The 15,713-nt window shown below is 43.3% G+C and overlaps 1 protein-coding gene across 2 annotated transcripts in view; it reads right to left on the reverse strand.

Annotated features, from left to right (window-relative positions):
* Positions 1–909: 909 nt before the first annotated feature.
* Positions 910–15,713, reverse strand: part of raph1a (Ras association (RalGDS/AF-6) and pleckstrin homology domains 1a) — a 52,439-nt gene continuing 37,635 nt past the window's right edge. For both annotated transcript variants that reach the window (XM_079563157.1, XM_079563156.1), the window contains exons 10-20: positions 12,588–12,665; positions 11,542–11,616; positions 10,516–10,600; positions 7,289–7,410; positions 7,144–7,209; positions 6,891–7,034; positions 6,706–6,816; positions 6,390–6,488; positions 6,147–6,267; positions 5,451–5,581; positions 910–4,587 (exon numbers count right to left, since the gene is read on the reverse strand). In XM_079563157.1, the coding sequence (XP_079419283.1) occupies positions 2,266–4,587; positions 5,451–5,581; positions 6,147–6,267; positions 6,390–6,488; positions 6,706–6,816; positions 6,891–7,034; positions 7,144–7,209; positions 7,289–7,410; positions 10,516–10,600; positions 11,542–11,616; positions 12,588–12,665 (3,354 nt within the window). In that variant the 3' untranslated portion in view covers positions 910–2,265. The remainder of the gene's footprint in view (positions 4,588–5,450; positions 5,582–6,146; positions 6,268–6,389; positions 6,489–6,705; positions 6,817–6,890; positions 7,035–7,143; positions 7,210–7,288; positions 7,411–10,515; positions 10,601–11,541; positions 11,617–12,587; positions 12,666–15,713) is intronic.

Below are 15,713 nucleotides of genomic sequence, written 5' to 3' on the forward strand. Positions count from 1 at the left end.
CACACCTTCACAAGGAAACTGCAGCGCGGCAACGCTGTTTGTTTTTATGTCAGGCAACAGCATGGGCCATCGCTTCGGATCGACAAGCGGGAGGGCCTCCTGAATAATAATGTTTTCTATAAGTTAAAAGGATGAACATCCTCATTATCAACCAAACATTTACTAAAGCACCTACTATTTTTTCTTTTTTCTTTGGAATGCATTGTGCTGAAGTGCTGTGTTGTCTGTCTCGTGTTGTCTACTGTATTTTGTAATCCTGTCTTGGAATGAGTTTGTCAAATGTATTGTAATTGTTGAAGTGGTCAGATATTGTTATATTCTGCTAATTTTGTGATCGTTAAGTGTAATAATCAAAATAAATTTTCAATTAATTGCACAGCCCTAATTTCACAATCATCAATTTGTATTATTATTGGTTTATTCGGTCGGGACAGTGTGGGTCTCATGCATGTAAACAAGCCACGCCGGATTGTAGCCTTTGGCTAATTTCCATCCGTCATCCCTCATGCGCACTCTCAAACACACTCTCATTCATTCAGGCCTACTGGACATGTTTTTAGTGGTAGGGGAAACCGGAGTACCCAGAGGAAACCTAGGCAGACACGGGGAGAACGTGCAAGGCCCCGTCCAGATGGGAATCGAACCTGGGACCTTCGATGTGTGAAGCACGAGCGCTAACCGCTGTACTACCATGCTGCCTAACATGGTGTTTGTATCTAAATTTTTTAAATGTTTCACTTAATTTGTGCATTTCTGTAATAACTAAAATGGCAAAGTACAAGTCTTTTATAATATCCAGAATATCTCAAAAAATATGAGAAATAAATGGCAACAACAATGGAAACAAATCTATATTTTAAAGTGGGAAACTAAATACATGCAAAAACATGAGCAATCATCAATCTGACAAAACTTGTGAATGGTTTATTAAGTAGAAAACGGATGATCACTCAAACAGAGTTCAGTGTAGCTGACTGGCTGTTCGATCTACTCTCTAGCAAACAAAGAACTAACCCACTGACTAATGAATCAACAGACATCCTGATAGTGTCCTGTATCAGAATCACACTTGCACCAAAATGTTGCAGACATGTTAAGGCTGAGCTCAGAGTACACAGTTCGGGACGATTCATCCATAAATAACAGTCCAACAGAGAAATCCCAACACAACTGTGGTCTGTCACACGAGCCACTTACAGAACAGGTCAAATGTAAAATGTACTCTAAATTTAAAAGGAGAGAGAGAGTGGGAAAACTTATGCATAGTGTCTCTTATTACTGGAGTAACAAACTCATAAATAGTGGAGGTTTGATCAATTAGAAGGATATGGATAAAACAACCCAAACTACTGGTTTAGTTTGGTAACTCAGGCCAATATTTCAACACAGGGTACACATCCAGTCAAACTCATTCTTCTTTGACTCTTATAAACTTAAAATAATTATAATAATATCTTTCCAGTATTAAATAATCTTATATAAAAACACAAAAAGTTTAAAAATGGCAATGCTCCTTCTCAGAGTGTCCCGCTCCTCAAGTTTCATCTATGTACATCCTCACTTCTTCTTGGCTGATTCCTTCTGTATTTTATCCCTTCATCTGAAATGCTACTTCCTTTAGCCGCAGCTCCATGCAGTACCAGATTCATGGCAGCAAAATGTCTCTGTTGCTGTTGTCGTTCAAGTCTTGTTTTATACTTTTGATTTGCAAAGCTGCACAGACATCGTGAAAAAGCATAATAGGTGACGTTTCTGGCTTGCTTGTATACATATAATATATACACATATATAGTTTTACTCATTGGATTAACACATGTATTGGTAATATTAATAATGAGAATAATGGGAACAAGTATAATCTTATATTAAGATTAGGAAACAGGGTTTGCTACTTGTATCCTGGTGATTTTAGAATGAAATGTAGAGATATTTTGCTCATGATAAGTCACTGCGTTAGGCTTTGCCAGTGTCCAGAGACCTATGAATAGAGGAGGAGATAGCAACGTTTTCCCATTGGCAAACATGTAACGGCTTTGCTAGATTTACACCCCTGTCCCAACAGCTTTCTCACATGACACTTGTGTTAAGGGTATTGTGATTTGACATAGAGGTAGTGTATTTTTCATGAAACCAATTGGAAGTAAAGTTAGGGGAGTAATACTTTCCTATAGTAGAATCTATAGGGTAAACAAAGCTAATATGTCATCCTCGTCGCAGCCATTACACACAGTAAGATTGGGATCCTCTCTCTATACAAGTCCGCCTCTACCATTCACTGGTCAGTTTGGTGCTTTGGTCCCGTTTTGGCGGCGCGGGAGGAGGGCCTCTCCGCAGTGTTGCATAGCCTGAGATGTTGGCATGTTTGGCGGACTGGGAGTGCGTGTGATGGCGGGACAGAGTCTTGGAGTGCCCCCGGCTGCCCTGCTGTTGCTGCTGTAGGAGCTCAGGGGGCGGAGGCGGGAGAAGGGCCATGTCGTCCATTGTGGCCATGGGCTCCATCTTGGATGAGGTGATGAGGTGGGAGGAGGTGAGCGAGCCGTGACGGGACACCACTGATTTCCTCTTCAGCGTGCGGTTCAGGTCTTCCAGGAAGTTCGTCTTAAGTGCGAGGGTGCTGGGCCCCACTGATTTGGGAGAGGTGGGGGGCACAGGGGAGGAAGAGGATGAGTAGGATGTTAATGAAGGGGGCGGGGTTTGGGAGAGAGGAGGCGGGGACAGCGGTAAAGAAGGCGCCGTGTCGTATTGCGGCGTGTTACTGGTGCGCCTCGACAGGGTCGGAGGCGGCACTGAGACTTTTTTCAGGGAGCTCTGTTTCCATGATGTCGCAGACTGCTGCATTTGAGGCTGAGGATTCACCACCGCTACTTTGGGCGGGTGATGAAACTCAGAGGGGTGCGGAGGGGGAGGGAAAAGCTCAAAGTCACTGGGGGGCGGAGGGAAGTAGTCGGGGGAGGTGTCAATGTGCGGCGGCTGGGAGGGAGGGGGCGGCGGAGGGGGTGACGGGAACTCTGCCTGTTGTCCAGTCTGTAACCCCTGCAGCGCTAAAGGCAGGTTGGCCAGGTTGAGTTTGCCGGGTTTGGGGGGAGCTGATGGCGCCGATTCCTTTGAAGGAGACCCAGTTGCTGATGATGAACTGGAAGACGTCCCGGTTGGAGCTCCCTGGCCAAATTTATTCACAAGGCTTTCCACTTTCTTGGGCCTCTCGTCCTGTGCCTCCCCTGAATTTGATCGCATGGACGAGGCTCTTTGTGGAGTCGGAGGCGGGCCGCGTTTGCTCGACCCTGTGGAAGATGAGGAGGGCGACTTCTTGATCGGAGAGCCAGTTTTTGACGTGTTGTTGGAAGCAGGAGGTGGGAAGTTATCATTCGGCGGTGGTGGAAACTCCGGCGACTGCGCAACTCCGCCCGGCTGCCATTTTGGCTTGGCCTTGACCGCTGGAGGGGACTGGGGCGCACCAAACTTTGACCCTTCTGCGGAGTTGGACATCGGCAGAGAGGAGGGCGGGGAGTTTCCTGGGAATTGATTGACAATCTGTTTGACCAACGACGACGTAGCGGCCGCGATGGACACAGACGCCGATGACGCAGAAGGGGACAGGGCAGTGAGGTTCTTGGAGGACAGACTGTGCTGTTTGGGTAGAGTGGGCGGGGGCTGATTTGGAGAGTGTCCTGTAGAGAAGCTTTGCTGCTTTTTGAACGACCCGTTAGCGCTGTACGGCTGTGTGGGCGACACGGGGGAGAGCGCGATGGGAAGAGAAGCGGGACCTGATAGCTTACGGGAAGACTGAGGCGGGAAGGGGCTTGTGAACGTTTTAGGGGGTGCCGGTGGCGGGGCATTGGGCGACACGGGTCTTAGATTTTGAAGCGTGGCAGGTGGCGACAGCTCGAGTGGAGGCGGTGGCGGAGGGGTGTTATCTTCATCTTGGTTTGGAGTGAAGTCATAACTCATATTAGGGAACTTGTGAGCCAGGAATTGTTGCAAACCCGAATTGGAGAGCTGAGGGCAGGAGTTTTCGACAAGCTCAAGGGGCGGCGGTAGTGGGAGACCGTTCTCTTCGATGCTCTCTGGAGGCGGAGGGGGCAGATAGGAAGGCTCGTGGGGTATCTCCTCGATGGGCGGAGGAGGCAGGAGAGCAGCAGACGGGCTTGGGGGACCAAACTTCAGCACGGCCATGGCAGATCCAGGCGCCGGGACAGCGAGGGGCGGGGGAGGCGGTGGCGACGGAGGCTGAGCCGAGGCGACATTGTACCCCGCTGGAAGAGTGTTGTAGCTGGATTTGCTCGACGGCGCTGGCACGATGTTCAGCGCCGCCCCGGGCCTAGCTTGGTTTTGGCTCTGCAGACGAGCCAGCGTGCTGTATTTGACGTACGACGAGGTAGCAGTCGGCTGGTGGGCCACGGTCTCGACGGGAGGCGGGGGCGGAGGAGGCGGGGGAGACGGGGGTGACGGCGTGGACTCGTCAGACCCGACCAGGTCGTCTGTGTAGCTGGTGCGAGGCGTCGTAGGCTGGGACAGGGAGAGCGGCTGAGACGAGAGCGTCGGGATCTGCACTGGGATCGGCCTACTGATAGGGTCGATCCTCATCATCTGGAAAGACAGACATAACATACAGGATGAAAAATAACACTGTCTAGTTATGAAACCCATTATCATGAAGCTAATTCTATTTAGGCCAAGATGCAGGGGACAAAAACAGTGCAATGAGCAGCAACTCAACCAAAATGTCAACCACAGAGCTCTACACTCTATATGTCATACTGTACTACACCCTTTTTTGACCTCTTTAAAACACACAGGATTGTATTTCTAAAAGTGTGGTGCAGTCACAGTAATACAAGTTGTACAATCAGTTACAAAATATTCTGTTAGTCAGGTTCAAACATTTTACAATCTCTCAATTGCTTTGGTTAGGACATTCCAAGGCCGTCACACAATCTAGAAAAATAAGATCAACAGTTACAGCTGCAGCCATAACAATCTTACTTTCTTTACAGCTAATTCAGGATTTAAGACAACACTGCATTTTCTTTCATTGTATGTACATTGTATTGATAAAATCAGTGAAATCTAAAGCATATACATTTCCGTTAGAGTGTCATTACCCTGTGCCTACAAAGGTTTAGGTGGGACAGTATGGGCACTTTACAGTAACAATAGCTAATTTTGTTTGCCCAAAAAAATACAAATAGCTTTGAAATGTATGTTTTTTTGTCAAGTATTTTACAATTTTTGATTTTGGCTGCAGCTGGTCTGTTGAGATGCCTGTTATTTCACTTCCTGTCTAACCTCCACTCCCTCCTCCTCCTCCTGCACAAAGTGGAACGGCCAAACGTCCCATCATTTTAGACCTCTGGCAGGAGAGCAAAAAGGCACAGGGGGTCATGGCAAATGCTGTACAATGCTGACCGGGTAAGGTTTGTTAGGGGCCGGGTGATGCGAGTCTTTCGTACCTCTCCTTGAGTCCCTCTCCTCCAAGCGTCCGAGAAGATGGAGCTAACCACACTTTGGGAGCGCGTGTGACTGGAGGAGGCCAGCTCTGATACGCCGCTGTCTGATTGGCTGGAATGGTTGGACTGGGATTCTGCAACACAGGAGCGACATGATCAGGGCTGGGTGGGTAAGTAAGTAAGTCTAAGTAAGTAAGTAAGTTGTGAGTAAGTAGAAAGTAAGTAGGTAAGTAAATAAGTAAAAGTAAGTAAGTAAGTAGTAAGTAGTAAGTAATGTTTACCGTATTTCTAAAGCACTTTTCATAGATAAAATCACAAAGTGCTGTACCGCTAAACGATACCAGTATGGTATTGGAATACAATTTAGGTACTACCAGTATTGAAAAAATGATAGTACTGAAAGCAGGAAAAAAAAAAAAATGTATTATATATCTTTTGATGCTGTGGGTCTTGGGGCAGCATTAAAACAAGTGTCTTGGTTGTTTCAGCTCAAATAAATGATGTTTTCCCCATTTTTGATTTACTTCCCCCCCAATTTTTCATTTTTTTTTGCCCAATGTTTGCCCCATTTCCCCCCCCATTTTTTAAATTTTATTTTTGTTTTCCCAATTTGTTTCCCTATTTTTGATTATTTTTATTCCAAATATTTCCCCTATGATCAAGGGTAAATAGTTGACAGTAGTAACCCCTGGGACAAACCTGGAAGGCTTGAAGAGCTAGATCCTGACTTGATTGAAGAAGACGACAAGGAAGACCAGTCGTACGCGGCCTCGGACCTTCTCATGGCTTCTTGGTAGTTAACGTACAGCTGTTTCCCGTACTAGACAGTGGAAAAAAAAAAAGATTAAACATAGCAATTCAAGATAGGTGTCATGAAACCTGAATGCATGTCATTAAATAGCTTGCAAAAAGAAACGACATAACGTGGCCTGAAGCATTTACCTTGGCGATACGAATACTGTTGATCCATTGCTGGAGAGTTCGGACGTCATCGCAGCACAGGTACTTGATGTACTGAGACTTCTTCTGAATCTGAGGATGCTACACACCGACAAACATGCATCAATATTTGTCCAAGAATAATTTACACTCTGCAACCTCCAAAATAAAAAGAATAAGCGTTCAATATTGTGTAATGTAATAGTGCATAACCTAAACCCAAAAATCTATTTCTAGTGCAAACAGTCCTACTGTACGTTCACCACAAGGGGTCACTGCTACTACACTAATGGTTCAAATACAGCTAAACAAACTGTACCTTGAGCACCATGCAGAAGTCTGTTGGAGCCTTGTACTTGCTCTTGTAGTCCTGGCCATGGTACACATTGACATGGTCCAGCTGGAGGAAACACACCAAGTCTCTGGAGGCCTGGACACAGAGTTTGAAGTGAGCATGTGTGTGCGTACATTAAACGACAATGATTCGATTGAAGATTTCCTGACCTTGGCCTTTCCTTTGGGGACATAGTAAATGCCAGAAGCCCGCAGCAGAAAATAACGCTTCTTCCAGGACTTCTTCCCATCCTCTTTGAGCCACAACACTCCCTCCATCTCAGGGACGGACACTGAAGTGCCTCCAAAACACTCCTGATAAACAACGAAACAACAGATGCTAGGTGATAGAGTACGATAAAAGGAAACCACTGCGTCTGAAAACATATTTGAGGTTTACGATAAAGGCGTGAGAACAAAATACCTCCAGAAGAGCTTCTTTGTTTCTTTCGGTCATCTCGCACGTCTCCTTACGCCCCAGCAAGTAGTTCTTTGGGATAAACGTTAAACAATGTTAAAACACTCAGTGGCACATGCTTAAGTTGACCAATCTTTACCTCGTTTCTTACCTGAGGATTTTTGAACACGGCGTATTTCTCAATGCGTTCAGTGAACATCAGGCGGTTCTGGCTGTCTCTCGTCCAGTTCAGCAGGTTCTCAACCAGGTTCTCGTGATCCTCAAAAATGCGCTCTATAAAAAGTAATATTGCAAAGTACAGTAATGCACTGTTAATCATAAATCATTCTACATTTAGCCTCCCCCCCCAAAAAGAAACAACCCAATAGTGTGTGCCTTGTTTTCATACAGCTTCTTCTTCATTATTTCATATTTTTGCATGCCCTTTTAGAGCTACATAAAGCACAATAACTCTGTCCCACTCTCAAAAAGAATTATGGCTTTTGGCTATCTGCTGCCCTCATTGCCTGTACTCGTCTCGTTTGACTTTTTGTCTAATGTCCAGCCCCCCTTTAGTACGGCCTGAGCTCAATCCAATAAAAATACACATCCTGTCAGCTGTGACCTATTTTCAATATTTTGACTACTGTCATTGCGTCTTGTGAAGTGCTTTCAGTTACATTTGTCCTCGGAGTAAAACGTTTAAATGCCCATATACTATATCATAATCTCACAAATGCAAAAAAAAAAAGGCTGCTTATTTAATTTCTTAGGATTTGCAAATATTTCATCAAACAGAGGAATTGAGACAAAACAGGAAACTTTAAAGCAAAGAAAATGTGGTAAATTTCAGCCCAAACTACAACTTAATATGTTTTAATTCAGACCATCATTTTGGTATTTTTGATTAACACATACAGTAAAAATAGTTGAGTCATAATTTAACACCAGTTTGAATCTAATTTAATCCTTTTTAATGGCATTTAAGGCCTTGATTTTGCACAATTCAATTCATAACTTTTATTGACCCACATAAACCAATGCAAACAAACATCTATTTTGTTGTATTTTCACATATCTTGTGTAGCTACAAACTACAGGATACCAAACTATTAAAGTGCACCAGTGATACATTGTGCTGATGATAATGGTACCAATAGTAGCAAAAAAACAAAAAATATGGAGATTCACTGCAGTAAAGTGAAATGCTATCCAATGTCATTAACACTTATTCAAGTACATTAAAGGCATGATATTGATTTACAACTAAATACTAGATAAACAAAAGTGTGTACAAATATATAATTGCAATAAATATGAACAATTATTAAGGTAATTAAGTAATAAGCTAACTGAACTGTAAAATAGTCTCATTTTCTTTCGAGGTCACAGTCTGTCGATGCGCTTTGCCCGGGGTCAAACAGCGGGAGACTGGTAGCACTGGTGTGTGGATGTTTGTGTGTCAGTGTGAAAGTGCTACTGCTCTGGTCCCCCCCTAAAGCTGCGGATGCTACTTATTTCATTGATTAACGCAAAGCCCTGCAAAAACCCTCCTAAGTCGGAACCTTGGAGCCGAGCCTTGGCCTTACAAATGCACGTGCGGCAGATTTAAAGAAGACATTGGCTCCGTCGTGGCCTGGGCTTCTTAGTTTCATAATGATGCCGAGTGATTGTGCAGAATGTGCCGGAAGATGTGGGTTAGATCACACGCATCACTGCCCCGGACCTACATTGTATGTGTTAGTGCGTGTATGTGTGCGCAGGGGCTTGACATCAACTCTAGACAAGTAGCCTAATGCGGACAGATGACTATTTTGGCCTTTAAGTAACCACGTAACCGGTACTCTTACAAGCCACTAACTGTTTTAGTAATTCATTCATTTTTGTTGTTGTTGGGAGTTTAATGTTACCACTTTGAGTAAGCGGTAACATGTACATGATTACATAATCAGAAAAGTGAGTCCCACACCTATTGTTGCCAGATCCTATGGCTAAAACCAGTTAGGATCCCCCAATTAATTAATTACCTGCAACCCAAATGTAGTGTAACCGAGAAATCGCTCATGACGAGAAAATAGTAGCAATATGTGAAGAAAAAAAAGAAAATAAACAAATTGTGGCAAGGAAAATAACCATTAGGCACATTCACATACATCTTAACATTAAGCTAGAATTAACCTTTTGCCTGTTGATAACTATTACTGTGAGATATTCACATGAAACAAAAACCAGCAAAAAGGTCAGAATCCTCTCTTTTAAAGCAGAACTAAGTAACTCATGCTCCTAAAGGCCATAAGCGCCACTGCAGGTGTTGTAGCGTTTTTTTTTTACTCATTAATTGTCCATTAGAGTAAATACTACACTGACACATGGAGATTATTTTTTTCACTCAAACTTGGCTGTAAATACTGTTAAAGTGGCGCTAGCCTGCAGTTAGCTTTAGCTTAGCCTGTTAGCTTCTTTTTCATTATTTTATTAGTGTGTATTGCGCCTCGGACCCAAAGGCAGGGAAAGTTGCAAGTGTGGTTTTCTGGACAGAGACACCAGGGGGAGATGAAAGACCCCCCAATCGTCCCATTAACACTTGTAATTACCCTCAGAGGGACTACGGAAAGGATTTATTAAGGTAAACAAGTTAATTAGTTTTGCTTTAATTAACAGCTTTTGAGCAACATTTTTTGACTATAGTAGAAAATAGTGGTGGTAATCGTCAGGTGTTTCGTCAGTGGAAAGGACTTCAAGACACAAGATTGTTATGATGGAGCTTGGGTCCACAAACTAACAAACATAAGTAAGATTCAATATTTGTGCAATGTGTGTTTGGCCATAGATAAAGTAGGTCCCCAATATCTAAGCTGGTAAAGTATTAACAATAGTGACACCAACCCATAAAGTCAAGAGCATCGTTTTGTCTCCGAGTTTGGGTCATTCTATTAGCTAGTAAAGTTTGAAGAGGACTGGAGAGTGAGACTAGTGAGCAAAAAGGTTAACGTCAAGCCCCCTGACTAGTTAAATATTGCGCTAAAGTCTGCAGTACAGGGTCGTCGAGCATGTGACGTGTGTGTCTATGGAAGCCTAAATGTTTTTCAAGAGCCCTCTTCCTCTCTGCACACCTGGACCTCTGAAGGCACTTTGGACCACTCAAAACACTGAGGAATTTTATTTGCATTGATCCAAAAAGTCTCACAGCTGTTGCACAAGGTCTAAGTGTTCCATAATGCTCCATAATGTGTTCACTATTTAATGTCTGATAAAATTACTCCATTAGTCGGAGACATAACGCAAGCTACTTCTTTGGCTTTACCCTCTTACTTTCTAGCATGTTGTGAGACACATTTTTTTTTACTAGATTCACTGAAAATAAAGGAGAAACTGTATCAGTGTGTGAATGCGGCTTACCCATTTGCAGCTCATTGATGGTTTCCACCAGAGACCAGTCTGGGCTGTAGCCGCAGTGAGACTTCTCCAGCAGACTGTCGAGAACCTGGAGTGGAGCAGACATAAGCGCATTTACCTTACACTGCAGATATATGTATAATTTATGTGAATCATGGTCGAAAACTTAATACAAAAGTCTTTTCAAGGAACTCAAAGGCGCTTTACAAATGAAACAGACAAACAAAGATGGGAGTGCTATTGTAGGTTGTAGGTGAGCTGAAACAGGTGAGGTTTTGAGCAGGTTTTTTGTAGGTGGTCAGTGAGTCCGAGTTTCTGATGTGGATGGGGAGTGAGTTCCAGAGGGTGGGGGCAGCAATGGCAAAGGCTCGGTCCCCCAAGGTTCGGTGCGTTGGCATTGTCGGAGGTCTGTGAGGTACGGAGGGGCCAGGTTATTGAGGGCTTTGTAGGTGATAAGCAGAACTTTGCAATGGATGCGCTGTTGTACGGGGAGCCAGTGAAGCTTTTGGAGGACGGGGGTGATGTGGTGTCTGGAGTGTGTGTGTGTGGGGAGGCGGGCGGCGGAGTTTTGAACATACTGCAGTTTTTGTAAATCAGAGGAAGGGATGAGATGCATGGATGGGAGTTTCAGCAGCAGATGTGGAGATGGTGGGGCGGAGGCGAGCATTGTTACGGAGGTGGAAAAAGGCCGGTTTGGTGAACTGGCGGATGTGGGGCTTAAATGTGAGTGTGGGGTCAAAAATGAAACCAAGATTTCGGATTTGGGGAGAGGTGGACTAATGACAATGATTTCCGATTTATTGGAGTTGAGTGCAAGGAAGTTGGCATTCATCCAGGATTTTATTGCAGACAGGCAGTTTGTGATGGTGGATACTGTGGCAGGAGTGATGGATCTGGTGCTGAGGTATATTTGTGTGACGTCTGTGGAATTGTAGTCCGGGATTATGAATGATAAGTACAAGGGGAACTTATCATTCGTTTTCCCCCTGCCTCACAAACTGACAACACAACAGTGTAACCCAATCTTACCTGTCTGACAGTCTGTCTCTCGTCCACCATCATAGTCTTGGAGCTCTCATCTGACAAATGAACGCGGATCACCAGCTGCAATAAACAAAGCACCACACAAGACATTGAATCGGAAAACCTTAATATTTCAAACGACTGCACACAACCCTAACCCTACGCATTACCATAAGTGCAAACCGCTTTAACTGTGATGGGCAGAAATGATCAAAAAAGTAGAGCAAACCACAGCAGCTCAGTTTTCATAGCTCTTAGTTTGTTTACTCTGCACACTGGTCGGATTAGTGCCAGTCTATGGAGCATTTGTAGGAGCCAGTAGTACCCAGATATAGCAGCATGGCATGTGACTGTTAAAACATTTATAGCCGGTCTTTAAAGTGTATAACCTACATTTTAACATTTACTATAGTCTCATGCAATATTTAAACTAAGGAAGAGCTACATAGCGTTTTCCTGCTACAACATGCAATTCATTTCAAAGACTGGTGACTCACATGTGTGGTTCTCAGACACCTCAGAAAATACTGCTTTTTATGTTACTTTATGCCCAAAATTACAATTACATGTATAATATATAACACTAATAATGATTTTTTAATATTGCTAAGTCAAAGAATAATGGTCTAATTTCCGAGCTGAGATATGTGTTTTCCATTACATGCATCCAAAATGTAGACCTGGAGTAACATCCGTTGACTTTCTAATAGACTAGATCATGAACAGGTAGCTAGATCAGATCGTAAGTGTTTGTGTGCGTAGTAGTAAATCCAGGTTAGTAATCCACCCTCTCCCTCTCCCCCCTGTCCCTCTCTCTCTTCTCTGCATGGGATTGGGACTTAACTTGCACTGGTCATTATGTTGAGTGCTCCTGTCTGTGTGTGCTGACCCCAGCTGTTACTGACCGATACACAGTAACACTGACCTGACCCAGAAAACGCCAGGCAGTTCAACACGTGCCACGCATTTCACACACATTGGATTTTTTTATTTTTTGAAACGTGCAGTGTGAAAACTCAAATACCCATCATGCACCTCTGCTCGTGACTCACCTTCTTCACTTGGGCTTCCTTGATCTTCTCCAGAGCCAGGCGGATGTTTTCAGCCTTCAACTTGGCAGCTTGCTCCTCCTGCATGGACAGAATATAAACACATGTTTTAAAAAAAAAAGCACAAGCTTTAACTTTTCAACATAGAGACACGGATGGTAAGACTATATGACAGACTTACCTGATTTTTCCAACAGGCATTCATTGTGTTGAAGCAATGTTAACAATTCTGTGTCTGTTTAGATTTACTTCCTGACTAGCGCATCAGTTGCACTGTATCAAAGTATTTTTCCAATCATCAAATCCAGCTTACAAGCAGCCAAACAAAGGCCATTAAAAGTATCAAAAATAAACTTCTTCCTATGCTTTTAGATAATTCTAGTCCAACCACACAAGAGCCAAGTGAAAGCAATACATGTTATACAATATATCAAAATCCATCTATATGCTCCAGTTATATAAAAGATAGAATTGTTAGTATATCATTAAAATATATCCTTTCTGTCTTTGATTCCGATTCCTTAACAACCGAACGCAATTCAAGGGATCGACGTTAACAAATGGGCAGCTTTAGTCGGACAAAAATTGTAAAAACTGCAAATAAAAATAAAACTCTACAGTGCAAAATGTGCTTCTCCTTCTCCGCCTCTTCATAATCGTCATCTCTGTAAATATCGTGGCTCAATGCTGGAGCACTACATGTTGCCAGATAGTATTGTCTCCTTTGCAGTGGGATTAGACTCCGAAACATGCATGCATAAGGATCTAGAAGCAAAAAAAAAAAATCAGACAAAATAAAACCGAGGAGTCTTCCGGACCAACTCAAGAGATGCTCTAATCTCCGCTCATCTCCTCTCCCTCAGCACGCGGCGTCAGGTTCGCTGCACCTTCAATTAAACTATCCCAGCCAAGATTGTTGGGAGTTATACTAGGCAAGTGACGGAGCAGCCTTGAATCCAGCTCATATCTGGGAGCAAAAAAGTCAAAACGTCTACATTTGAAGCCGTGAAATACACAAAGAAGAAGATAGATGAATAGCAGCCAGATAGCCCTTCGAGGAACTGAAGCTAGAGGCGGCTAACCAAAAAATCAGAAAGTCAACACTGCTACCATGCCCTGTCACATCCTCTCTGTTCGATGGAGCCCCGTGGAATGAACAGGAGGAGCAGAGTCGAGGAGATGCGGTGGGGGGAGGGGCCATGTGCTTTGCCAACTCCAGTGCAGCGGCAGTGATCTCTTTATCTCAAGCTCCTCTCCGGAAAAAAGGAAAGAAAAAAATACAAAATTCCTCCAATTAAAATGTTACACATATTATATAAATTCTTCTTTTATGTATTGTAGTCATTTTTTGTTTGGGTGTTTATTTTTAGTGAATCTATTTTCTAATTTGAGACCACATTCTTTGGGATAACGGAGGTTTAGAAGTTTCACCCAATTCCTGATACAAACATGGACTGTAAAGCGTTTTTGGTACTATGATAGTTTCCACGTGTTTTTGTCATACTGAGCGCCGCGTTAATTGATCTGGACGGGCTGCTCCGAGCTCGCGCACATCTTCCCTCTCGTCAGTTTGCATTAGGGTTTGCGCACACAGCCCAGAAGAGTCGCTCTAAGTCACACCCGCCGCGGGAAGACGATTTGTGAAGCAGCGAAAGGGCAGAATAACAGAAAGAGCCGATCAGCGTGGAAATCTCCTTATGTGCACCCCCCGCCCCCAAATGACTGCAAATGCAAGCACATACTGTAGCCCCACTTTTCATAAGCGGACTAGCCGGGCAGACAGCTTGAGATCATTACGATAAATGCTAGTTTATGTCCGGGCCGCTGATGTGAGGACAGAATAAAAACAATATCATGAGTTGGTATGTGATTTTTCTTTTGTTTTTGTTCTTTCATTCAATTGTGTCAAAGTCAGACTTCAAAAATACAAAATTACAACCAAAACAAGACTAAAACCGAAGTAAATGAGGGAAAATTGGGACTAAAACTGAACTTTTCCACATTTTTAAGTTACCAGTTAAGCATTTTGGTGTAGGCTGTGTTGGCAAAAAATGTGTAAATCTCAGCTAAATGGAAAAACTCAGGGATGTTGTGATATAATTGTGGCTTCATGCGATATGGATATTGGAACTGCTACTATTGCAACAAAAATAGAAAACAAAAAGGACTTCCTGCCTTATCCCTTGATTTTGGGTGATCAGCTCTCTTGGTGTTACGCAAAATATTAAAAGTAACAGGAACTTTTAGTTTATTTGGTTTTACATAATCAGTATTAACAGTTGCTCACTAATGGCTTGAGACAATAGTCTTACATAATGATTGCTTTAACTAAAAGCTCCAATAATGGCAAATTCCCTGAAGATTAAATATGACGTAACTCCATAATGAATTATCTGCATTTAACGTTACAATTAAAGTGTCCGGAGCCGGAAGAAGCCCTCCAAATCCATGCTCAAATAAAGTCATTTGTAAAATGAGTAGCCAAAGAAAAAGGCACAAAGCAACTAATGTGTCGCTGGCTTTCTGCAACGGAGCGGACATCTCAGAGAGTGATACCGAGCCTATCTCATAGCCTCTTCAAGGAGAAGGCAAGGAGTCTCGATCCATGCCAGGTCCGTGTATAAACCTTAATAAACCTTCTTCTTCCTCTCTTCTTCCTCTTTTTCTTCTGTTTCTTCTCTTCTTCCTCTTCTTCTTCTCCCTCTTCTTATTTTTCTTCTTCCTCTCCTTCTTCTTCTTAACTGTTCTCCCTCTTCTTCTTCTTCTTCTTCTTCTTCTTCTAACTCTTCTCCTTCTCCCTCCTTCTTATTTCCCTTCTTCCTCTCCCTCTTCCCCTTCTCCCTCTTCTTCTTCTAACTCTTCTCCCTCTTCTTCTTCTCCCTTTTCTTCTTCTAACTCTTCTCCTTCTTCTAACTTCCTTTTCTCCCTCTTCCTCTTCTCCTTCTCCCTTTTCTTCTTCTCTTTCTTGTCCTCTTTTTCTTTTCTTTCTTCTCCTTCTCCCGCTTCTTCTTCCTCCTCTCCCTCTTCTTCTGCTAACTCTTCTCCTTCTCCCTCTTCTTCTCCCTCTTCCCCTCCAAAGGTTTGTGATTATAGCAGCATTGCCAATAGCATTGGCCATAAAGCTAAGGG

Source organism: Gobius niger (genome assembly GCF_951799975.1).
Source record: "Gobius niger genome assembly, chromosome: 9".
NCBI classification, from domain to species: Eukaryota; Metazoa; Chordata; class Actinopteri; order Gobiiformes; family Gobiidae; genus Gobius; species Gobius niger.